We start from the raw sequence: 22,655 nt of genomic DNA, 5'->3' as shown, positions 1-22,655 counted from the left end.
GATCTTGAGAATTGTTGAGGGCTGGAAGGGGCTAAAACAATTATTCGACCTGGCCTCCTCTTTCGATTGTATTTCGGCCGTCTTGGGGCAACTGCAGAACAATGAGGAAGATCCAAAGGCACACACATTCAGTCTATTGTCAATACGAGAACTCTACCGATGGCCCAAGGCGGTTAACATGCCCCGAGCATGGGCCGGACCGGTGGCCGAGAGAGGACCCGGGCCTTGGCGACGGTACGCCTCGTACATTACTAGCCGGGCTACCTAGGATCCAGGCACCGTCACGGCACATTCCCGCCCTTGATGGCCTTCAAGGTCCCTAAACCATCTGGGACACCGCTGCTTGCTCGCGGGAACCATTATGCAAGGCGTTTTAGAACTTGGGTATCTGGACCAGATGGGGAGAGTTGACATCAGCTATATAATGTCCCAACTCAACCCCTCTAATCAACGAGATACGATTCCAACATCACTCCTCACAGTCTCAAGCTTCCAACTTCCTCGCTCTCTTACAATAACCCCCTACACCTCTTCTCAAACAACAAAAGGAAACGCAAACCTACTTTAAACCCACTCACCATGGCCCCCATACTCCGCCTCGCCGCCTCTCTCGCCGCCCTGGCCGGCCTCGCCATCGCCGATGACATCAACTGGAGCCTCTTCGACGCCGCCGGCCCCGCCACCGGCTTCGAACTGGCGCCCGTGCCGATGGCGGACGCGTCCAACTACACGACCCCGATCCCGCTGGCCAACTCGTCGATCCGGGCGCCGCTGGACTGCAAGGCGCAGGACACGTACCTGGGCCAGCAGGTCTTCACCGACGGCCCGCTCTCGCTGACGCGCTGCGCCGACGCCTGCACCGCGCAGCGCGCTTGGGAGGCCAAGCACGCCAACAAGAAGCCGTGCCGCTTCTTCAACACGTACACCCTCCTCAAGGTCGCCATGGCCGACAAGAAGGGCGCGCCCCCTCGTCACCACGCCCGCCGGCCAGGTCTGCAGCCTCTACTCCGAGACCTGGGCCCCCGGCTTCGGCACCGACAAGGGCCAGTGGCGCGGCGGCGACCTCTACCTCATCGCCGACAGCTTCGTGGCCTCCTTCGCCCCCGACCCCAGCTCGGGCGAGTGCCCGGCCGCGACCGCTACGCCCAAGGCTACCATCACCCCGACCCCGACTCCGTCTGGCTTGACGACCAAGACTGTCACTACGACCACGACTACCTCCAAGTTGTAAGACTCGGACCTGTCTCTGGCTGCCGCGATGGGTGGTTTTATCTATGGGGAAAATATAGTATGTGGGAGAATCAATGGATCGGCTGCCTTGGTACATCTTGGTACATGGACGAGGGAGTGCTTGGTATAAAAGAGATAGTATTGGTTGGTTGGTGAAAACAGTATAGTAGGTAGATTGTGGTAGAAAAGTTCATAGATAGTTGGTGACGGGGGAGGATGTTAATAAAACTGAACAAGATTGTATTTACAAATACAAAGATTCTTCTGCTTGACTTCTCTAAAAAGAGGTATTGGTGCTTCGAGGTACTCGTGGCTGTGATCTCCATGATGTCTGTCCCTAAATGGGCAAGTGGAGAAAGTGCCCCATGGAAGAATATACCATATTGAGGCAGATGGGACATTCGCGGCATTGCTAGATACTGTACTATGAATACACGTTAAACTTCATGTTCCTGCCTCGTTCCAATACACCCCATGATTGGCCACCACCTGTTCGTGAAGGATACGTTGAGACGGAGTCGCTGCCTACCATGCAAGAACACCAACCTAGTGGGCGGTATTATAAATATGCTTAGTCAATAAGTCATGCCAAGAGGCCATACCACTGCTGAGTTGTCTCGTTCAGAGCGTCGTATTGACGTAATCGGAAAAAGCGTTGACAGACTGCAAAGTCCATCTAGCCTTCACGCCCATCGTCATGGGATCTCTCATCCACCTCTCTCCCGACTCACAGGCAACGGGCCATGACTCCGCCCGGCACGTATCTGGACACGCTGCCCTTGTCGGTTCCTATCTTTGCCGCGGCCGCCTGGAAATCGTCAAGGACGTGGTCACTCACGAGCATGAGATATTTGACCGGGTCGTCCGCGGTGGGGTCGTTAGCTTTGAGCAAGGCGATCCAGATAGCGGCGCCAGACCTTCTCAACTCGGAACGAGGTTCGATACACGTCGAATCCCTATATCGAATGAGGTCGAGAACTGCCGCTCAGTCGATACACGATATATATGGACATATTTCACGCATTGTGCCGAAGCAAGCGATGCTGCCGGTTTTTGGCGTTGCCAAATGGTTCAAGGTACTGTTGGTGATCTCTGGGAGCAGCCCTTTTTAGGCACACTTTAGAGGACACATATCACAACAAGTCCTTGGATTTCGGTCTGAAGGGCATTTCAATCGAAGCATCTCTTCGCCGCTTTGGTACAAACGTTGCGGACGGAAATAATGCTCCAATGTAGGTATGTCAGGAGGTTCGAAGCTCCCAGCATCTATCTAGGTAGGTGAGTGCTTGGTAAGACTTAATTTTCAACTAAACGGTTTTGGTGAAAACGGCTAGGTCAGTACAGTACCCCAGGGCACCCAAATAATGGGCACACATGGAAGAGCAGAAGACGATGTGCAATTGCTAACCGGAAGAGAAAAGGGGGTGGAAAAAGCAAGAGCTCTACGGTGCCACAATGTAGAATACGTAGATGGCGATCAATACCTACCAGTACAACTCCATGTCCATGATAGTTAGGACGACGCGCCTGTGCTATAGGGTCCAAGGCAGAGCCAGCATGTTGGGAACGGTACAGGCCGAAGCGTATGCGAGTCGAGATGCTGGCTGTCCCTGCAACGCAAGTAGCTAGAAATGCTAAAAGAAATGTCAGAAATACCACGAGGTCGCCGATAGTCCTGCTTTCCGATGACAAGAAGCAATACGAAATGTGGCGTACCAATTGAAAGAGACTGTCCAGCAAACAAATCCATCAACCGTGATCAAAAGATCACGTTGCGCCTACCAGTTTATATCGGGGAAGTCAGCAATGCTAAATGCTGACAGCATGCCGTGTCCCCCGCATTAGGTAGTACCTATCTGGGTAGTTGACGGGCGCGCTTAAACCCAAGGCAGTAACCCCTTAAGCAGTCATCTGAAACCCCTGTCCTGGCTATCGCTGCGTGCCGTGCGGCTGGCACGCCGCACCACCCAACCCCGCGCCACTGAATCAAAGACGCGGAGGGATTGATATGGAGATTGAGATCTTGCATTGCCGAATCACTTTCGAAAGTTCAACACCCTTTGGCGTTGCAATGCTGAAATCTTGTCCATGTGTAACATAACCCTAATTTATCTGCCACGCGAGCAAGGAGGTACGCAGTCGTGAGGAATCACGCTGAATTATCTCCTGCCACATTGGACACGTTACCCATTCTGTCTGGTGAGGCGGGACAGTGCACTCTCGTCTCGCGGGATCGGCCGCGACTAGATTTGCCCGCGATGAGCCACAACACTTACCACCCGGGCGAGATTCCCCGCGAGAAGCCCGTGCAGCTGGGCCTCGCCGACGATGGTGTCGTCGAATCGGGCGGGCATCACGACCAGCACGATGGCGAGATCCACCCGACCGGGCCCGCTACCGTCAACGACGTGTTCGGGTCGGAGGAGGGCCACGACATCAAGTACAAGACGCTGCATTGGCCGATGGTCGCCGTGCTCATGATCACCGAGATCATCTCCAACGGCATGCTCAGCCTGCCCAGCAGCTTGGCCGCCGTCGGCATCGTCCCGGGTATTGTGGTCATTCTATTCTTGGGGTGTTTCGCGACGTACACCGCGTGGGCTTTGATTCAATTCAAGCTACGACATCCGCAGGGTAAGTCATTACCGAGGCCTCCCGGAAAGGAAGAGTGGGGGGGGATTCCGTGTGGTTCTCGAGAAGATGATTGACAAGCCCCGTATCACTGCAGTGCATAACATGGGCGACGCCGGACAAGTCATGTTTGGCCCCATCGGCCGGGAGATCCTAGGCGGCGGCACCATCATCTTCGCCGTCTGCGGGACCGGGAGCCAGATGCTGGCGGGCCAGCTGGCCCTCAGCGAGCTGTCGGACCACCGGCTGTGCGCCGTGGCCTTTACAGGCATCTTCGCGGCCGCCATCACGCTCTTCAGCTTCCCGCGCACCCTGGACCAGCTCGCCTGGCTTTCGATCCTCGCCGCCGCCTCCATCATCGTCGCGGGCATCGTCGCCATGACGGGCGCGGGCGCGGTGCCCGTCGCGCCGGGTGACATCGCCGTCGCCGTCGCCACCGACTTCACCTCGGCGTTCGTGAGCATCACGAACCCCGTCTTCGCGTACGCGGGGCACTTCATGTTCTTCATCCTCATCTCCGAGATGCGCCGGCCCGAGGACGCGATGAAAGCGGCCTGGACGCTGCAGGTCGTCGCGACGGCCTTCTACATCGTGTTCGCGGGCGTCACGTACTGGTACGTCGGGTCCGGGGTCGCGAGCCCGAGCCTGCTTTCCCTGAGCCCGCTCTGGTCCAAGATCAGTTTTGGGCTGGCCGTCCCCAACTTCTTCCTCGCGGGCAGCCTCTACAGCCACACCGCGGCCAAGCTCGTGTTTGTGCGGCTGTTCCGGCACGGGCGGCACCTGCACTCGCACACCTGGACGGGCTGGAGCGTCTGGACGTTCCTGGTGCTGCTGGCCAACGTCGCGGCGTTCGTCTTGGCGGTGGGCATCCCCGTCTTCAATTATCTGGTCGGCATCACGGCCGCGCTCTTCGCGGCCTGGTACACGTACGGCCTCGCGGGCGCCTTCTGGCTCCACGACGCGTACCACTTCGGGGGCGGCTTACGCGCGTGGACCCGAAGGCCCGCAATGCTGGTGCTCAATGCGCTGACCGTCGTGGCGGGCGCGTTCATCTGCTTCGGGGGTCTGTATGCGACCATCAAGGCGATGCAGGCGGCGTCGGCAGAGGGGTCGCTGCCGAGGCCGTTTCAATGTTGACCTTATTTGGTTACCTGGTTGCCTGGTTGCCTGGCTGCTTGGCCGACTCTTTCAGGTGCGCACTGCCAGAAAGCAGCATTACGTAGAATTTCTGGGGACTAGGGATCGATCGAGACTGTAGATATATCAGAAATGGAGTAGATTTGGTAGAGGATGACCGGACAGCAAATGATTACTGGTCGATCTGTCGACAAGAACACCGAAGATTTCCATCGAATTGTACCCACTTCGAAGCTGACCAGGTACGATTCTAATTCGGGCGCCAAGTGCATTGGTGGTTGGCGGCAGTCAGTTAAGTTAGTGGCGGACAAAATGGTCCGTCGCCTACTTTGTCTGGTCCACAGTCGTCCACTGCCGATCTAATGCAGGGTCGATCCTCTCAGCCTCTCTCACGGTGTCATTTCTGGACCTCCCCGTATCATCTAAACTGTTCGCCCTGAAGTCGTCGATCCCGTCTGATGCCTGATCGCATATCAACAAATCATTCACGCGACTCTCCACATTTCGATCCAATTTGCTCGGGAATTTTGTAATGGGTGGCAGCGCTGTGAAGTCATAGACACATAAAGCTGTCGGGCAGAGCTCCGTTAGCGTGACGTCATGCCCAATGTCATAGCTGGGGAGCTTCATTCGTTGTCTGCTGGAGGTCTTTAAAGAAGGGGTTCAGTACCATCATCTAAGCAATTGGAAGTTCTCTCATATCATCCCAAACCATCATCTCATCCAACAAGCTTCCAGCTACACGAATCATAAGACGACACGCATCGTTCCCTATACAACGTAAAATCAAACCACCACAAACAACACTCCCAAATGCCCGGACGACAAGCACCTAGCGAAGGCACCAAGGTGACCATGGGCAACCAAGCCCCCGTCTACCAGGAGGGCAGCGGCGCCGTCCAGCCCGACTCCCCTCGCCGCCGAATCCCAAGCCTTCCAGTCCAACAACCGCACCGGCGAGGGCGTTTCCGCCTCCAAGCCGCAAGAGGCCTACTCGTCCAACACATCCTCCCTCCATCTCCGGCACCGACACCGGCCTGAGGTCTGGCGGCGCCGCTTCGGCCGGCACTGCGCCCGGCTACATCGGCAACCTGAGCAACCAGGACCCCAGCGGCCCGCACGGCAAGAACCTGAAGGAGGACCCCAGCCTCGAGGGCAAGCACGTTAGCGGCGAGATTGGCACGGAAAACGACCCCGGCCGCGCGGCAGAGCACAAGTTCGCCCTGGGGGCTAACACGCCGGCCGTCGCGCACGGTGGACAGCAGGAGAAGCTCAACAAGGAGTCGCCTTACGAGGCGCTCTCTTCTGAGAAGGAGGCTTAAAAGGCCTGTATCTAAATGTACCAATTTAATGAACTTACGCCTATGAAATGAACACATGGATGGGGGAGAACTTGTACGTTAGAGAATAAAAAGTTACGACGCTACATTTATGCGCCATTATTTTCTGGATCCGATTCTTGATGCGATGGCAAAAGCTCCGAATATTAACATTGCATGCTTAGAGTGACACATCATGACTTATTGGTATAATTCTCACATGTGACAAGTCAAACACATGGAACTGGATTGGTTTTCATTACCAAGGATTAGAATCAGATATGACCCGGAGTGTCTGGCTCAATTATCCCCTTGAGTGCGGAAAACACCTTTAAGAATGGAGTACGTTTTTTATCCAATGCATCTTCGTAAGGAGTTGGAGTAGCTGGCACGTATCGCGAACCGGCTTGTGCATGCTCGTGCATCCAATTGGATATTACAGAATTTGGCCCCACTGTCAAAGGTGTTTTCCGCACTCAAGGGGATACTGGGTTGAAGTAATGTTGAGCACAGCTACTTGGCCCTGACAAGCATATTCCAAACAAGACGAAATAGCATATAAACTTCTAATCATCTTAGAGTGCGACGGAGACATACAGACAATTGAAGGTATCGAATAAGGTCAGAATGCCAGTCCCGTATCCAGATGTCCCGGGCGCGCCTTAGGCGTGTCGTCCCATTTGAGAATTTCGACCAGAAGCCGATTACACCTACTTACTTGGCCATGGATTTCCTATTTTCAATTGAACTGATCATGAAATCCATGGGACACATCACTTCAGAGGTCCGACAAGCCAAATGCCTAGGTAGTGTGATGAAATATATGAACTACCCTATCTGATCTTGAGGTAGCAAGATAGGGGTAGCTCGTACATTTCGATTTGGCATGCCTTTTGAGTGCCAGCACAGCGTTGGCTTCAATTGCCGGCGCCAATTTTGGGGGAGGGGCAGCCTGGCAACCTGGGCTGGTGGCTGTTTGCCCCACCACGACTTGGACCCCTCCATTTGGTCGTACCTACTCTAGTGTTTGCATCTGCATGCAAGTTGAGACAAGATGGCACTCAATTCGTACATGGGAACCCCTGATTTCGTCGCCATTTCCCTGGTGATGAAGGCGTCTGAGAGCTGGCAATTCTTTGTTGTTTGTCTCGGCCACTTCCTACCTACAATCATTTAGCAAGCTGGAGGTGCTGTGCTAGGACCTGTAGATCTCGTCCGATTGCTGAGCCCGGGGTCATGGCACATGCTAACCAGGGAGCTAGCTCCGTGCCTGCCACTGCTGGGTTCTCAATTCTGTGCTGGGGTCACACACACATGTGACCCTTGGCGCATGCAGCTCATTCATTGGCTGTGCCCTACAAACGGGCAATAAGCCCATCACTTATCGACTGACTCTGTGAAACAACAGTTGCAAACGACAAACCGCAAACGACGACTGCTGGGGCCCATGAGGTTCGCTTTTCTCAGCGTCCGATGGTCTCTTCTAGCTCCCTTCTTTTCCTGGCTTCTCATCCCCAAAACCACACCATTGAGCATTGCCTTTCAGGGAGCTGAGGTCCCCAAATAGCACTCAAGGACAAGATGCTGCCCTCCACCCTGATCAACACCTACTCGCAGTACAAGCAAGACACCAACTCGGTAGCAAGCTGGCTCGCCTCCACCGCCAAAGCAAATGGCTACCCTTCTGATCTTTTGTCCAGCACCGGCAGCAGCGGCAACAAGGCTGGCGGCGGTCGCCTGAAGGGAAAAGCCCGTGCCAATGCCAAGAAGGCCAAAGCTCCTCCCAAAACCAACAACGCCGGCGGCGGCGGCCCCAGCTACATCATCAAGATTGCCGATTTCATCGCATTGGCCGAGTTCGTGGCGGACAAGTCCCCAGAGGTCCCAGTGAGCTTCCGGAGCACGATAAGAACCACCAGTACTTCGTTGGAGGTAGGTCTCTACTACTCCCTTAATGGCGTCAGCGCTGCTCTTGGTATAATATTTCTTGTCAGCAACTGATATCACGTCCCACTAACATTATTGCTCCCATTGCCAGTTCTAGAAAAGGTCCGCGACGTCTTGCGTCCTTTTGTTCGGTCCCGACATGAAGACGATGCCGCTGCTGATGAGATAACCAATCGATTCACCGGTCTTGCCGTCTACGAACCATCCGAAGAGTTCTTGAATGCCCCGGATGTAGAGAGACAGACCTGCGAAGGCAGAGAAGGACAACGCCACATACGAGGCTGAGACCGATTCGTCTTTCGAGGAAGCCATCTTTGCCTTGACCGCACTCATCAATGATTTGAACCGAGTTCGTGCTCATGTGCAATGGATCTGGTCCAACTTCAGGGACGGTCACTTCGACTTGGCTGCTGCCGCCATCACCACCAATACCGTCATCGACTTGGTACGGAACATGGTAACAGATGTTATGCCCTTGCTGGCTCCACATGGGGGTATTGGTAGAATGCTGCTGCAGTTTCACCTCATGCAGTGCCTCATTAAAGGCTGGAAAAGGAGGACGTCTACAAGGACCCAACTCCGGATAACTTCAACGACAACGTCAACTATGAGACCTACGACATCATGGAGGGCACCTTTCTCGTGCATTATCGCATGATCGAGGCCTTCCTTGTTGTCGTCCAGCCCGGACAGATCCCATTATACAAGGACGGAATGTTTGGTCATTACGACCCCAAGGTCAACCGATCCAAGTTGACCGGCCAGCAGAAGTTTGAGCAGGATCGGGCACTTCTGATGCCTTACTTTGCCGAGCTCGTGACGGTCATCAGAGGTGTTGCCGATTGGCCTGTCAAGGATGAGTTCCTTCGTGGCATCGAGGACGTCATCAAGACCAAGGAGATCACCTTTGGCGTCGTCTTTGCCGCGCAGACGTTCCTGGATATTACCTACGAGCTCGGAGAGGGAATTGATCATCCATTCCCGACCCTCGTGAAGCAGACCACGGTTATCAGCAACGACATCAAGGCTCATTTCCAGTTCCATGCCTCGTTGAAGATTTCCAACTGGCCCGCCCAGAACGACCAGTGGCTGAAGCAGCTGCAGCACCAGGTGGATTGGATCGGCAAAGATCCTCCGCGCCAGGTCCAGGCGCGTATGTATCAGAAGTTTGGCATGTCGCCCCCTGATACTGAGAGCCACCGAGTCTTTCGCATGTCGCCAGTCATGAGCGGCCTCGTGCTCTACAACTTCCGCCAGCGCTACTACGAGGTTGGACTAACTGTTGCCGATGCCTGGGGCTCGATTCAGTATTGCCAGCACTTGTACAACGCGCTCCGAAAGGAGAAGCCGGTGAAGGGTGATTGGGCCGACGTGGATGTGGTGTATACCATACTTGGCAAGGAAAGCTTCTTCATTGGTGGCGAGGCACCTGCAACTGTTGCAGGTTACTTCAAAAAGTTCTGTCTCCAGATGGGCACATCCGCCGCAGCCATGACGGGCAAGCGCCGAAAGAACACGCCCTTGGCATCCAATGCAGGCCCGCGCGGTCTCAAGTCCGTGGCTCCGGTCCTGTCCATGTTCCAGGCTCGATACGTCGAGAACACCGGGCAGGTCGACCTCACTCCGGAGCACGTCGACCAGATCATCGACATGAGCCTCTTCGAGGAGGAGCCGGGACAAGAGGGTCTCTTCGCTCAGATCGAGGACCCCGCCAAGCGCAAGGAGAAGCAGAAACAGAAGCCTCGTCGCAAGAAGGCCGTCGAAGGCGGCAAGATGACGACCGAGCAGCTCATCAAGCCGCTCATGATGGCGCTGCACGCCGAGACGCTCGAGTTCGCGTTCCCGTACCTCCACTTCCACCGCTGGTGCTGGCGCCTGCTGCGCACGGTCAAGGAGGCGGCGGACGGGCTCCTCCGGCAGCTCTACACGCCCGACTACCTGGAGCGCGAGAACCAGCTGCCGTGGGCGGTGGGATGGATCTTCATGGCGGCTAGCGAACTGGAGGGGGGCGTCTCGGATCGTCGGCCGCTGCAGATGGCTGCCGAGGCTTTGAATGCCATGATAGAGACTGGGGCTGGCAGTTTCCTGATTGACAAGGTTGTGGGTGACGAGCTGGGGATCCCGGTGGCGTTTGAGGAGGAGGAGGAGGAGGAATGAGTGAGGTTGCTGGGAATTGTGCGTCAGTCGAATTTGGCGCTGTGCATGATGACGCTTGACGAGAAGACGAATGAGGAATGAACACTATGCAATGTCTTAGTCAGGCAGGCAGATATGATTATGTGACATGACTGATGTCGATAAATCTCATAATGGGTCTAAGTGGACTGAGTATCCTCTTGGTAGCGAAAGCGCTGCGTTTCGTATAACAATTCCCGTGGATGATCGACAAGCCAATTTTATCTAACTAGGCCATATGGCGTGTAGAACAAACGATGGATAGCTGTGTTATAATTATAGGGTTGAATTGTCCCTGATCCAGTACGACGTCATCCGGCAAGAGGAGCGCTATTTGCCAATAAGGACGTAAGCCAAGTGGGAGCAGATTTGAGGTCAGGAGATCATAACGTCCAAGCGACACTTTACAGCGTTTCTAGGAGTATCCCGACATGCTTCAGAAGGAGGTATTTCTTATATTGCTTGAATACGACCAATCATTCCAACTGACCCAGGGTTCAAGAATAGATGGTGGAATATCGTGAACATGACGCGATGTATGCCTGGAAGCCAAGACCTATCAACTGTGTGTAAGCTCCAAGCGTTGGACCCCACCGACATCGCAAGCCAATGACAACATCGCTGAAGGTCAGAAGGCCCAAGCTCCTGCGGGGGACTTCAGTGCTTTGCGCCCGCTAAGAGCCCACTGAGGGCCCACTGAGGGTGCATGCCATCCCAGAGCTCATCGATTCTGAAGCGATTGGTCCAGAAATTTATTTCCGATGTCGCCCATTTTCCTGGTCGATTCTCCATCCGCACCCGGCGACTCACCAACCCTACCCTCCGCTTGCCTGCCCGAGTCAGACTAAAGTACGGTCAAGTTTCCGGGGCCAAGTCAATTGAAGTTGTTTCTCCCTCGCCAACCTTCAATTGAGTCTATCCACCATGGCTGTGCAGAACCTCCTCCGGGCCAGAGCTGCGGGAGCTCTGGCTCGCAGCTCGCGAGTGTCTGCCACACAAAATGCGTATGCTTAATACTCCCTCCTCTATACCCATTGGCTCGCGATGTCATCTTCTGGGGTGAGCTACTGCTGACCATGGCATTCACACATCTAGTCGCTTCCTGAGCACGAGCCGATCGTTCCAATATGAGAAGGACCTCAACAAGGTCTCGCGTGCCATCACCCAGCCCAAGTCCCAGGGTGCTTCGCAAGCCATGCTGTACGCCACCGGCATGTCGGAGAACGACATGAACAAGGGCCAAGTCGGTATCTCGTCGGTGTGGTATGAGGGAAACCCCTGCAACATGCATCTCATGGACCTGTCCGCCATCGTCAAGGAGTCCGTTGCCAAGGCCGGCCTCGTCCCCTACCGATTCAACACCATTGGTGTCTCGGACGGTATCTCCATGGGAACCACCGGCATGCGCTACTCTCTCCAGAGCCGTGAGATCATCGCCGACAGTATCGAGACCGTCATGGGCGGTCAGTGGTACGACGCCAACATCTCCCTGCCCGGTTGCGACAAGAACATGCCCGGTGTCCTGATGGCCATGGGCCGCTTCAACCGCCCCAGTATCATGATCTACGGTGGAACCATCAAGCCTGGTTGCAGCAAGTCTGGTGCTACTCTCGATCTGGTCAGCGCCTTCCAAGCCTACGGCCAGTACATCACCGGCGAGATCACCGAGGAGCAGCGCTTCGACATTATCCGCCACGCCTGCCCTGGAAGCGGTGCTTGCGGTGGCATGTACACTGCCAACACCATGGCTTCCGCTATCGAGACCCTTGGTATGACTCTGCCCGGCAGCAGCAGTTTCCCGGCAGAGGACCCCGCCAAGCGCAACGAGTGCGAGAGCGTTGGCGAGGCCATCAAGCACATCCTCAAGGAGGATATCCGCCCCCGCGATGTCATGACCCGCCAGGCCTTCGAGAACGCCATGATTGTCGTCAATATACTGGGTGGTAGCACCAACGCCGTCATGCACTTGATCGCCATCGCCGACAGCGTTGGCATCAAGCTGACCATCGACGACTTCCAGGCCGTCAGCGACCGCACCCCCTTCTTGGCCGACCTGAAGCCCAGCGGCAAGTACGTCATGGAGGACGTGCACAAGATTGGCGGCACACCTGCCCTGCTCAAGTTCCTGCTCAAGGAGGGCATCGTCGACGGCTCCGGCGTCACCGTGACGGGTAAGACGATGAAGGAGAACGTCGAGTCCTGGAAGGACTTCCCCGAAGACCAGAAGGTCATCCGCCCCTTCTCCAACCCCATCAAGCCTACCGGCCACATCACCATCCTCCGTGGATCTCTGGCGCCCGGCGGTGCCGTTGGCAAGATCACGGGCAAGGAGGGTCTCACGTTCACCGGTAAGGCGCGCTGCTTCAACCGCGAGGAGGACTTCATCACTGCGCTGGAAAAGGGTGAGATCAAGAAGGGCGAGAAGACGGTCGTCATCATCCGCTATGACGGTCCCGTCGGTGGCCCCGGTATGCCCGAGATGCTGAAGCCCAGCTCCGCCATCATGGGCGCTGGACTTGGTCAGGACGTCGCGCTCTTGACTGATGGTCGTTTCTCCGGCGGCAGCCACGGTTTCATCATCGGCCACATCGTGCCCGAGGCCATGGAGGGAGGCCCCATTGGTCTCGTCGAGGACGGCGATGTCATTACCATCGACGCGGAGAAGCGTGTCATCGACTGGGAGGTCAGCGAGGCCGAGAAGGCGGAGCGCAAGAAGCTGTGGAAGGCGCCCGAGCCTAGGTACAAGAAGGGCACCCTGAGCAAGTATGCGCGGGTTGTCAAGAACGCTAGCTTGGGATGTATCACCGACTAAGTGTTATCGTTGAGGGGTGACTACTACTACTAGAGTTGAAAAGGAGGCGTACGTTACGATATGGCAGACATGTACATACTAATTCCCTGGTTTTTTGGCTGGCTTGGACCGTAAAAAAGGCGCATGATGTTTATTTCTTCGTTATTTGAACCGAAAAAGGAAGATAGTTATTGTACCCACATACCCTGCTGAGATGTGTTGCCACTTGTCTCGTACCTGTCCTCTTTCAGGAACATCGACTATGAATTCTGAGCACCTATTCTCAGGTACGACATGAAGTCAAGTATACTGACATGAGCAACGAAGACAGGGTGACGGTGTAGAGTTATGCTGTACTCTCATGGAGCGATCCATGATTTAATTGTTGTTTTTTACTCTTCTGATCGAAGAACGTCTGGAAAAAGACAAGAGCGTTGCTTGGGGAATCATCAACTGACCAAGACAAAATAATGACAGTCAACCGTCCGCGTACAAATGTAACCCCCCTGAAGTATGTAATCAGGATTCGTGGCACGTTACACCCATTGCAAAGGAAACCAAAAACGCTCTCGCTTCCAAGAAAATGTAAAAAGAGAGAGAAAGCCCAGCTATGCCTGCCTGCTGCCCAATGCAAACGCACCCAAGTACACATACACACAAGTCATACATATAATATCCATTCCAGCCTTGGTCGCCAGGCTCAAGTTTCGTATCATTCCATTTTCGAATTCCGTTTTGTCCACCATTTGTTTCTTCTCGTGTTCGGTGTCCGTCGTTCCATCATTTACCGTTTCCCGTTCTTAGACCAAGCCTCGATAAAGGCCGCCTTGTCCTTCAAGGTCAAACCAACCCGCTTGTTCCGGCCCAGCCGCGCGAGCGCCTCGCCGACGCGGTCCAGCACCCTATACTGCTCGGGCGTGGGCTTCTCCTCGCCGGCGCCGAAGTAGTCGTCGTCGTCCTCGCTGTTCTCGCCGGGGGACGGGGTCATCATGGAGGAGTCGGTGCTGCTCCCAACAATGTCGCGGTTGGTGACGGCCTCGGCGATGCGGACGCGGATGAGGTGGGTGGGGCGCGATAACAAATTCCAGAGGAAGGAGAAGTAGGCGCCGGGCACGGGCGTCGTGATGTCCTGCGGCGTGTAGCGCATGCTGACGGGGAAGATGGGGGCGTCTTGCGGGGCCGAGAGCAGGCTCGGGCTGAAGGGCAGGATGCCCTTGCCGTTGGTGGTGCTGCACTCGGGGAAGACGACGACGGCGCGGTGGCGGTTCTGCTCGACGACGCGGCGGAGGCTGACGAGCTTGTGGGGGTTGTGGCCGGCCGAGGTGTGGGGGCGTGCAGGAGCACGGGGCCGAGGGCGAGGAGGATGGCGCTCAGCAGGGAGACTTGGCGCACTTTGGTGGTGCCGGGGTAGCTGACCGTGAAGACGGGGTCGAAGATGGCCGCGAGGTAGATGGCGTCCACGGGGCTGGTGAACTGAGCCGCGATGACGGAGCCCGGGTGCGGGACGCGGTTCGGGGGCTGTTGCGAGAGGGAGCCCCGCTTCACGCCGTCGAGTTGCAAGTCGACCCACCAGATGCCCGGAATGCCCAGCAAGCCCCAGAGCAGCAGCTTGCGGGCGAAGACGGGCAGCGGGAGGTGCGTGAGCAGGAGGAAATAGACGGCGCTGTAGAAGAGGAAGAGGGGCAGCCGGAAGGTGAAGATGAAGGCGTGGAGGATCAGCGACGTCGTCGAGGTCGGGGTCTTGTGCGGCATGAAGGGGGAGATGCCCGTGCTACGGTCGCGGTATTGTGTGTATTTCTCCATCTTGGCGGGCTGGACTGAATGTCTACCGATCTAGAGAGGAAGGGTTGTTGGAAGTTCGGTGTCGCTTCGCGGATATGGTGGTGGCGCGGGGAGCGCAAGGATTCGGAGCGGACAAGGATCTGTTGGACGTTTCTGTGTCGTATGGGTATGCTGGTCGGGGCACCTTCGAGGTCTGTAGAGATGATGTTGTATGCGCAGGCTTCGAAGTCGAGATACGGGTTATCGAGACATCACAGTGGAAGAAGGCAGGCTGGTGTAGGCTTATGGTTGCACAGCAAACAAGACAAACAGTACCTGACAGCCACGAGCTCGTAAAATATGTCCAGGACAGGACAAGGTAAAAAGTGAAAGGTAGGAACAGGTAATGATTAATCAAGTAAGTGCGTCAAAGCATCGAAATAGCTCCGTAAGGGCTTTTTTCCTGGCAGGATCGCATTCGCATCCGACTTGGTAGATGGTTGCTTACTTGCGAAGCCAGCAGCTGTTGAACCTAGCTCGAGTAGCAGCAACAGCAACGGGGTGTGACATGTGAATATCGCTTTTGGAAATGTGGTGTGAGACAGGCCTGGGATTAAAAAGTTGCCATGTTGCATCGATGAGCTAATGGGCGGCCAGCCACAGCGCCACGTATACGTACCTGTCACGGCACTTGATTGACGTGGCGTAGCTCCCTTATCAAGAGATAAGAGTGTGGCTTTGGCATGTGGCTCGTGCATCTTTTTGACCCGCACGCCCGTTATTGACATAGCAACACCTATCCCAATCCGGTTGCAGGATAAACAATCCACTTGAGCAAGACAAGCGGCAAGGGAACTTTGGCCGTGTTTTAATCTAAAGTCCCGCTCCTTGAGGTGGCAGTCATCCACATCCAGGCGCATTTGTGTATCATCCCCCCAAATGACGACGAGCTGGTGCTTTGCACAAAAACGTTCCCCGGCGCATTAAGCTCTCAGCACTCTGGGGCCTCTTCAATCCCGACTTCATCACCTCCATTACCGCGCTTTACAACCCACGACGACACTGGCGGTCAGCAGTCCCGCCCATATCCCTCCGCGTCGCTACCACCGCAACCGCTGCTTCTTGCAGTCGATCAGCCTCTGTATATAACCAAAACAACAAGACGCCTCCGTCAAGGCCGTCCACACCTGCTGGTGCTTCTCCATCTGGAGCTTGGCTCCTCCTTTCTATTCTGGCCTTTCAGATCGCCATCAACCGGAGAATCATGGCCAACGTCGACATGGAAAACGGGGTACGTGTGCCTGTCTGTCCCGGATGGCCGCCATCGTCATCGACGATTTGCTGTCCCATCTGGGCCCTCGGAACGCCCAGTACCAGGAGGCTAACTTTGGGTCGATGCAGTACAACAGCAGCAAGCCTTCGGGCCTCCGACCACCGCAGACGAGACTGCCGCAACTATCGTCCTCGACATCGCAAGGCCTGCACGAGATCAGCGAGTCGCAATCCAACACTCGCATGGGCCCGTCGGCAAATGCGACCAGCGGCGTCAAACGAGGGTTACCGCCACCAGGTACGGATCCGACTCCCTCCGCCTCCTCCTCCGCCTCCGGCGATGGATTTTCTCCGGGACGTTTGTCGGCTTACCGGTCGCGACTGCTGACAAGTATTGCCTTTGCAGTTATGCAACCCGAACCAAAGCGCAAGACGTTAGTCGAGAAGGCATCCGAGTTCCCTGGCGGCGCAAGGTCGCAGATAGCGGCTCCCACCCCCGCTAGAAGCTTCGTCAAGGGAAGTGCGCTCAAGGACATTGTAAGTTGGCACTTTCCATTCTTTGATCATACCTTCCCCCCTCTTCCCAAGCCCAAGTCGCGAGAGGCTCCCGGCGATATGGCAATGAATCCAACCACGGCATGCATGAGGCTCCCCGGACTTCCGAAACAACATCTCCCAGGCATTCTCAGCAACCATTATGTCTTTGGCTCGACCCTAGCTTCTTTCTTGCACTATGCCGCGGCCGAATTCTTCCATCCATATCATTCTTTTCAGGTTATTGTTGGAATTGCTTTGCCTCACCTGCGCTATCTGCTGCCTGCGACTTCGCCAATTCGTCTTCCGGATCTGGCGATCGATCAGCAAAGAATGGCGGGTGATTCTGGGCTTTATCTTATCACGCCTTCTCAATCCAAGAGATGTCTTCTCGACCCTGTCCACGCCATCCCTGTCGACTTCACTGGAACAATCAAGCCGGGCCACCACAAGACCTCAGACCTATTCTGGTTTCCGACGCACCTTCTTCTGGATTCCGAGCCGTATCAGAAGCTTCAACCTCTTCGTCTCATGGCTGAACAAAGAGGAGCTTGGTGGGAAGGGAGTCTCCCTTCAGCTCAATGCCAACTACTCCGACCACCAGCCCAGGCTATTTCAGGAAAACCTTCATGATGTTGACTGGTTGGATTGCCTTCATGTCCGCCAACGCCTCTGACCATGCAATGCCTCTATGATTTGTGTTTGATGTGTATTGGGGATCCCGAATGTGCTGACGATTTTGCTTATGGCCAGGCTAAACCAAACGCTACCTCAACGCGCCCGATATCTTACAATTCAAACACTTCACGACATACCTCGAATAGCAGCTACGCTAGCAGCATCGGCCCAGGAAGTCGACCACCATCACGCTCATCACACACATCCTACTCCCACGGTCGAACTGGAAGTGTTCGATCCACAAACTCCAGGACTGCCCGTCCTGTGACATCAATGGGCGTTCGCGAGGAGGAGCAGCAGAACCCCAACAACAAGAAAAATGGTACGAAGATCCCGCGACAGCTTGCCAAGGCAAAAAGCTGCAGCAACTTGCCAATCAGCAAAGGCGGAAGGGCGTGCCCGCAAAGGGCGTGCCCGCCGCATATGCGACACCCATACCAGCAGACAGAGAAGCCTCTATCTGTGACCAGATGGCATCTTTATCAATTGCGGGCAGAAGGTCAGATGCCTCGGCCCCAAGCGACACGGATCAAGTGAATCCGGCACCGAAGACGCCGTCACCAAAGACACCGTCACCAAGCAGCTTGATGATGCCGCCTCCGAATTTCACGACGCCTCAACGTGCCGTCATTGATCCGGAGGAGCCATCGGCTCGCCTTGGTCTAAAGGAAGGCCCAGTGGTCCCCAAGACACCAACAATTGAGCAGTTTGAACAGCAGACCCGAACATTTGAGTCTGCCTACAAATCCATCCGGACTGCAAAGATGGTGGCGTCACAATCTCCTTTAAAAAGTCTCCCTCTTTCTTGAATAGGTTTTCTAACGTGACAAACTTTGTAGCCTGGGATGTGGACGAGAGATTAGGCACCTTTGAATCCGAATTCAAAGCCATGAAGGATATCATCAACCATTCCATCATTGGCCAGAAGACCTTGGAAGAGGATGTTGCTACTTTTCGCCTCAAAGGTAAGCGGTTGACGGGAAGGATGACTTGGTTGCACGACGCTGACTCGTTGTGTAGCAACGGAACTGGAGTCATTGAAGACCGACCTCGAGTCGAAGAAGTCCGAGATGCAATCAGAACTCGACAAAGCTGAACGCAGGATCTTCACGCTCGAGCGTGATCTGGAGGACGAGAAACGAGCGCGGCGTAACGACGCCGAAGATCTGCTGCGCGAACACAGGAATGATATTGACAACAGGATACGCGACTTCAACCGAGAGAAGGATGACTTGGAACGCGAATCACGGAAGCGCCTGCAGGCCTTGAGAGAAGAGCTGGCCGCGGATTTCGCACGCCAATTGAGCGAGGCGCACAAGGTATCCGAGGACCTTGAGAAGCTCTTGGATGAAGAGAAGCAGAGTGCTCGGCTGCGTGTTGAGGAGAGCGGCAAAGACTTGGAAGCACAATTGATTCAATTCGAAGTCACTAAGAAGGAGCTGGAGCGAGCCAAGGTTATCCAAGACGACATGAATGCTCAGCTGTGCCGGAAAGAAGCTCGCATTACCGAGCTTGAGAACCAGGTATCCGCCGGCCAGACCGCTCTTATTCACCTGAAGGGAGATGAGCAGAAGCAGCTGGAGAACTTCCGTGTCATGGCCGCCGAGAAGAAGGCTGCCCAGGACGAAGCGCTTGCCGCCAAGCGTGAGGCACAAGAAACCAAGGCCAAGCTTCGTGTTGAGGAGACGAGACGTCGAAAGCTGTTTGAGCAGCTGCAGACCATGAAGGGCAACATTCGGGTCATGTGTCGTATCCGTCCGGGCCGAAACGAGACGGAGTGTGCCCAAATCGCCACTGAGGTCGGTGACTACGACGACCATATCGGCAAGATGACCCTCATGGTTCCGACCAGGAACTACCTCCAGCAAGAGGTGCTGGAACCCAAGCCGTATGACTTTGAGCGCGTGTTCATTCCGGACGAAGGCAATAAGAAGGTCTTTGACGAGATTAGTCAGCTTGTTCAAAGCGCTTTGGACGGCCAGAAGGTCTGCATCTTCTGTTACGGCCAGACGGGATCCGGCAAGACATACACCATGAGCAGCGGTCAGGATTCCATCATCCCCAGTGCGACGAGCATGATCTACCAGGCGACCGAAGAGCTCAAGGATGCGGGATGGCAGTACAAGATGACGGGTTCCTTCACCGAGGTCTACAACGAGAAGCTATTCGACTTACTTGGCTCCGATGGCACCCGGAACCAGGTCGAACTCCGTCAAGACCCCGCTTCCAAGAAGTTCTTCGTCACGTCTCAAGAAACGGACCTCGATTCTCCCGATGCAGTCCAGACTATGCTCGAGACGGCCATGAAGAACCGCACGGTTGCTGCGACCAAGATGAACCGCGAGTCATCCCGGTCTCATTCGGTATTTACTCTCAAGCTCACCGGCACCAACGCCGACGGCACGGTGAGCGAAGGCGTGCTGAACCTCATCGACTTGGCCGGATCCGGAGCGGGTGAAGGAGTCTCAGGTTGAGGGCGACAACTTCAAGGAGGCCGCGAGCATCAACAAAAGCTTGTCGACGCTCAGCCAAGTCATGACGGCCCTGGCGGACAACGCCTCGCACATCCCCTACCGCAACTCGACCCTGACGCGCATGTTGGAAAGCTGCTTGGGCGGCAGTTGCAAGACGCTGATGTTCGTCATGATCAGCCCGCTCCGAGATGACATCAAGGAGACTGTCAGCAGTCTGGACTTTGCCACGACGGTATGTTTTCCCTAACATTGGTGTGATGATTCGTTTGTTTGATACTAATTGTGGTGGTTTACAGGTATCCAAAGCCAAGCCTGGTCAGCAGGGGGCGCTCAAGGCTGTCAAGACTGGCCGATCAGGGACCGTGAAGAAGACTGTTCGATAGTTCGCAAGCGGACAGACAATTGCTTTGGGGGACAATCTTGTCGGTGGCATCGTGTTGGAGCAAGCGAGCAAAAAATGAATTACCTATTCTATGGACATTGACTATTTCTTGTTGGAGTTGCATGAGGACACCTTGGCCAATCATCTCAGGGGTTTTCGGAAAGGGGGTCATGGGCTTGGCGTCAAGAAGGGGGGTTTAGTTTTCTTTTGGTGATGTTTTGCCCACGGGTTGTGGAAAGAGTCATGGTTTTTTCCGTTTGCCCACCCCCTGGCCTGGTTATTTTTGCACAATATTCCCAGCTATCATGAACTGATGGCCCGTTTTTGCACAGGAGAGGAGGGAGGCAGTACATATTGAAAAGGTGGAAGAGGAAGAGAGAGAGGAATGTGACACTGTAGAAATAGGGTTGTTGGGGGCTGTATACCACAAGTACACATCAATAACTAGAGAAGTGATCTACATTTCGTTATCTGCAAGTCTCTTCATTGCTCCAAAAGCGCGGCAGTCATGATCAATCGCTTCACTCCCCTGCAATCACCCATTGGACGGTGTTGGCATCGGCGCCAGCGACGACGTCCACGCCGAAGGCCAAGCCGACGGCTCTGGGAGGGCGGGCGGCGGCACCGGGTCTGCGCCCATGAGGCCCATGAAGGGGTCGCGGGCGTCGGCCTCGAGCAGCCTCTCGATGAGGTAGGCGACGGCGGTGGGGACCCACTTGATGTAGTCGAGGTGGACGGGGTAGACGAGCAGGGTGCCGGTGCAGATGACGTCGCCGAGGTTGCAGATGATGAGGGTCTTGTTGGTGGGGAAGCCGAGGATGCGGCCGCCGTCTTGCAGGGTCTGGGTGTCGCCGAAGGTGACGATGCCGGCGATTTTGGACTTGACCTCGTCGGGGAGGGTTTGGACGGCGCGGTGGGTTATGGCGGCGCCTTGGCTGTTTGGGGAAGAGAGGGGACGCGGGTCAGTATGTGCAGCAAATGTGATTTGAAAGGGATGGGGGGAGTGAGAAAGACGGACCTGTAACCGGAGATGATCATGCGTGAGTTGGGACACGCCGCGGCCGCCGTGAGGAGCTGGGCCATCTCGGTAATGGCCCACGGCGGCGCGCCGCCCGGGTAGAAGTTGCCGATCGGCAGGCCCCAGTAGTCGATGCCCTCGGTCGCGAGGTTGGTCACGCCGAAGGCGGACTTGAGGCTGTTGGAGAGCTGGGGGCCGACGGTGTTGCCCTATGTCGTCGGTTCACGGGTATTAATTAGACTGACTTCGGGTCTCGGTCATGATGATGTATGTTACTCCTTACCATATTACCCGGCTCAAAGGTCGCTTTCGCGAAGAATAACATGATGGGCCGGCATCCGTACTGTAGAAACTCCTTGGAGTCCCATCCAGTCGTCCAGGTCTGCGCCCAGGCGGCGGAGATCACCGCCAGGACGGGCAATAGCGTCCGCATCAAGGTCCGGAGGTTAATGTGGAGAGGTAATATAGAGCCGCGAGCAGAAATCGGAATGACGTCCGATTCAGCTATTGGTGTGCTGGAACCGTCGCCGATCGAGATCACGGAAGACTTTTCGTGTACTTCGGAGTTTCGTCAAACACGGAGTTTCCCCCTAATTTCTTCATCCGTAACCCTGATTCGATCGGTTCTTGGCGGCACCTTGGGTCAACAACAAGGAGGCATCATCACGGAGTTATAGTAAAATGCTATACGGTCGTGCTGTTGGCACGATATCAACATACCCCATTGCGAGATTGAAGCTCGGGTGTTTCTTCTTCATCTTTTTTCTCTTTCTTTTCTCGAGCTGCCTGGCGCCAGCTGCTGGGGGAATGCGGCGTGACGACATTGGCAACGATCTGCGACAGACACAATGCAACCTGCCAGATTAAGCTTCTCCTTGTTCTGACTGGAAACTGCTGTTGTTTTCGACCAAGTACCAGTAGGCATGTGACATAACAACTGCCGGAATGGACATTTTGGCCGATTGATTAGGGCGGAAGGAGAGGGCCCGCGACGGTTTCGCCCATTTTGCCGGTAGAAGTAGAACCGAGGACGGGCATTATGCCTTAAAAATAATCTAATATGACATTAATATAGCCATCATGTCACAGAAATTAGGTACTCTCGTGACGCACCACGAACCTCCTTGCTGATAATCTGGTGTCGGATGTCTGGAAGCCACGCCAAGACAAGGCAAAGGTGTGACAGGTTCGATATCAATGCTTTATAGTCATAACCCCGTATGCATTTATGGCTATCCAGACCCAAGCTGGTATTTGCATAATGGCGAATAATCCTAACAGGGGGTGTCCTTACCGATGTCTTACT

The 22,655-nt window shown here is 55.2% G+C and overlaps 9 protein-coding genes across 9 annotated transcripts; 7 read left to right on the top strand and 2 right to left on the bottom strand.

Moving 5' to 3' along the window:
* Nucleotides 1–579: 579 nt before the first annotated feature.
* On the top strand, nucleotides 580–1,231 carry PG997_015105 (uncharacterized protein; the record flags this gene model as incomplete). The annotated part of the gene is made up of 2 exons (XM_066819419.1): nucleotides 580–936; nucleotides 992–1,231. The coding sequence occupies 2 exons, from the start codon at nucleotides 580–582 to the stop codon at nucleotides 1,229–1,231; spliced, it is 597 nt and encodes a 198-aa protein (XP_066661607.1).
* A 2,257-nt stretch (nucleotides 1,232–3,488) lies between these two features.
* PG997_015104 (transmembrane amino acid transporter) lies at nucleotides 3,489–4,998 on the top strand (the record flags this gene model as incomplete). Its single annotated transcript, XM_066819418.1, has 2 exons — nucleotides 3,489–3,864; nucleotides 3,959–4,998. The coding sequence occupies 2 exons, from the start codon at nucleotides 3,489–3,491 to the stop codon at nucleotides 4,996–4,998; spliced, it is 1,416 nt and encodes a 471-aa protein (XP_066661606.1).
* Nucleotides 4,999–5,811: 813 nt separating this feature from the next.
* Nucleotides 5,812–6,320, top strand: PG997_015103 (uncharacterized protein; the record flags this gene model as incomplete). Its single annotated transcript, XM_066819417.1, has 2 exons — nucleotides 5,812–5,895; nucleotides 5,931–6,320. 2 exons carry the CDS (start codon nucleotides 5,812–5,814, stop codon nucleotides 6,318–6,320), a joined length of 474 nt encoding a protein of 157 aa, XP_066661605.1.
* Nucleotides 6,321–7,898: 1,578 nt separating this feature from the next.
* On the top strand, nucleotides 7,899–10,421 carry PG997_015102 (uncharacterized protein; the record flags this gene model as incomplete). The annotated part of the gene is made up of 4 exons (XM_066819416.1): nucleotides 7,899–8,292; nucleotides 8,356–8,456; nucleotides 8,500–8,709; nucleotides 8,820–10,421. The coding sequence occupies 4 exons, from the start codon at nucleotides 7,899–7,901 to the stop codon at nucleotides 10,419–10,421; spliced, it is 2,307 nt and encodes a 768-aa protein (XP_066661604.1).
* A 942-nt stretch (nucleotides 10,422–11,363) lies between these two features.
* PG997_015101 (uncharacterized protein) lies at nucleotides 11,364–13,251 on the top strand (the record flags this gene model as incomplete). The annotated part of the gene is made up of 2 exons (XM_066819415.1): nucleotides 11,364–11,443; nucleotides 11,535–13,251. The coding sequence occupies 2 exons, from the start codon at nucleotides 11,364–11,366 to the stop codon at nucleotides 13,249–13,251; spliced, it is 1,797 nt and encodes a 598-aa protein (XP_066661603.1).
* Nucleotides 13,252–14,014: 763 nt separating this feature from the next.
* Nucleotides 14,015–15,033, bottom strand: PG997_015100 (uncharacterized protein; the record flags this gene model as incomplete). The annotated part of the gene is made up of 2 exons (XM_066819414.1): nucleotides 14,015–14,500; nucleotides 14,575–15,033. The coding sequence occupies 2 exons, from the start codon at nucleotides 15,031–15,033 to the stop codon at nucleotides 14,015–14,017; spliced, it is 945 nt and encodes a 314-aa protein (XP_066661602.1).
* A 1,272-nt stretch (nucleotides 15,034–16,305) lies between these two features.
* Nucleotides 16,306–18,109, top strand: PG997_015099 (P-loop containing nucleoside triphosphate hydrolase protein; the record flags this gene model as incomplete). The annotated part of the gene is made up of 3 exons (XM_066819413.1): nucleotides 16,306–16,800; nucleotides 17,764–17,797; nucleotides 17,946–18,109. 3 exons carry the CDS (start codon nucleotides 16,306–16,308, stop codon nucleotides 18,107–18,109), a joined length of 693 nt encoding a protein of 230 aa, XP_066661601.1.
* Nucleotides 18,110–18,364: 255 nt separating this feature from the next.
* On the top strand, nucleotides 18,365–20,196 carry PG997_015098 (putative kinesin-related protein KLPA; the record flags this gene model as incomplete). The annotated part of the gene is made up of 3 exons (XM_066819412.1): nucleotides 18,365–18,440; nucleotides 18,496–19,880; nucleotides 19,936–20,196. 3 exons carry the CDS (start codon nucleotides 18,365–18,367, stop codon nucleotides 20,194–20,196), a joined length of 1,722 nt encoding a protein of 573 aa, XP_066661600.1.
* A 670-nt stretch (nucleotides 20,197–20,866) lies between these two features.
* On the bottom strand, nucleotides 20,867–21,782 carry PG997_015097 (uncharacterized protein; the record flags this gene model as incomplete). The annotated part of the gene is made up of 3 exons (XM_066819411.1): nucleotides 20,867–21,266; nucleotides 21,350–21,558; nucleotides 21,633–21,782. The coding sequence occupies 3 exons, from the start codon at nucleotides 21,780–21,782 to the stop codon at nucleotides 20,867–20,869; spliced, it is 759 nt and encodes a 252-aa protein (XP_066661599.1).
* Nucleotides 21,783–22,655: the final 873 nt, after the last annotated feature.

The sequence above is a fragment of the Apiospora hydei genome (genome assembly GCF_038363865.1).
Source record: "Apiospora hydei strain CBS 114990 chromosome Unknown utg000010l_segment0_segment0, whole genome shotgun sequence".
Lineage (NCBI taxonomy): Eukaryota > Fungi > Ascomycota > Sordariomycetes > Amphisphaeriales > Apiosporaceae > Apiospora > Apiospora hydei.
Note: the sequence above shows the minus strand (reverse complement) of the source record. Positions and strands in the feature narration are given on the sequence as shown.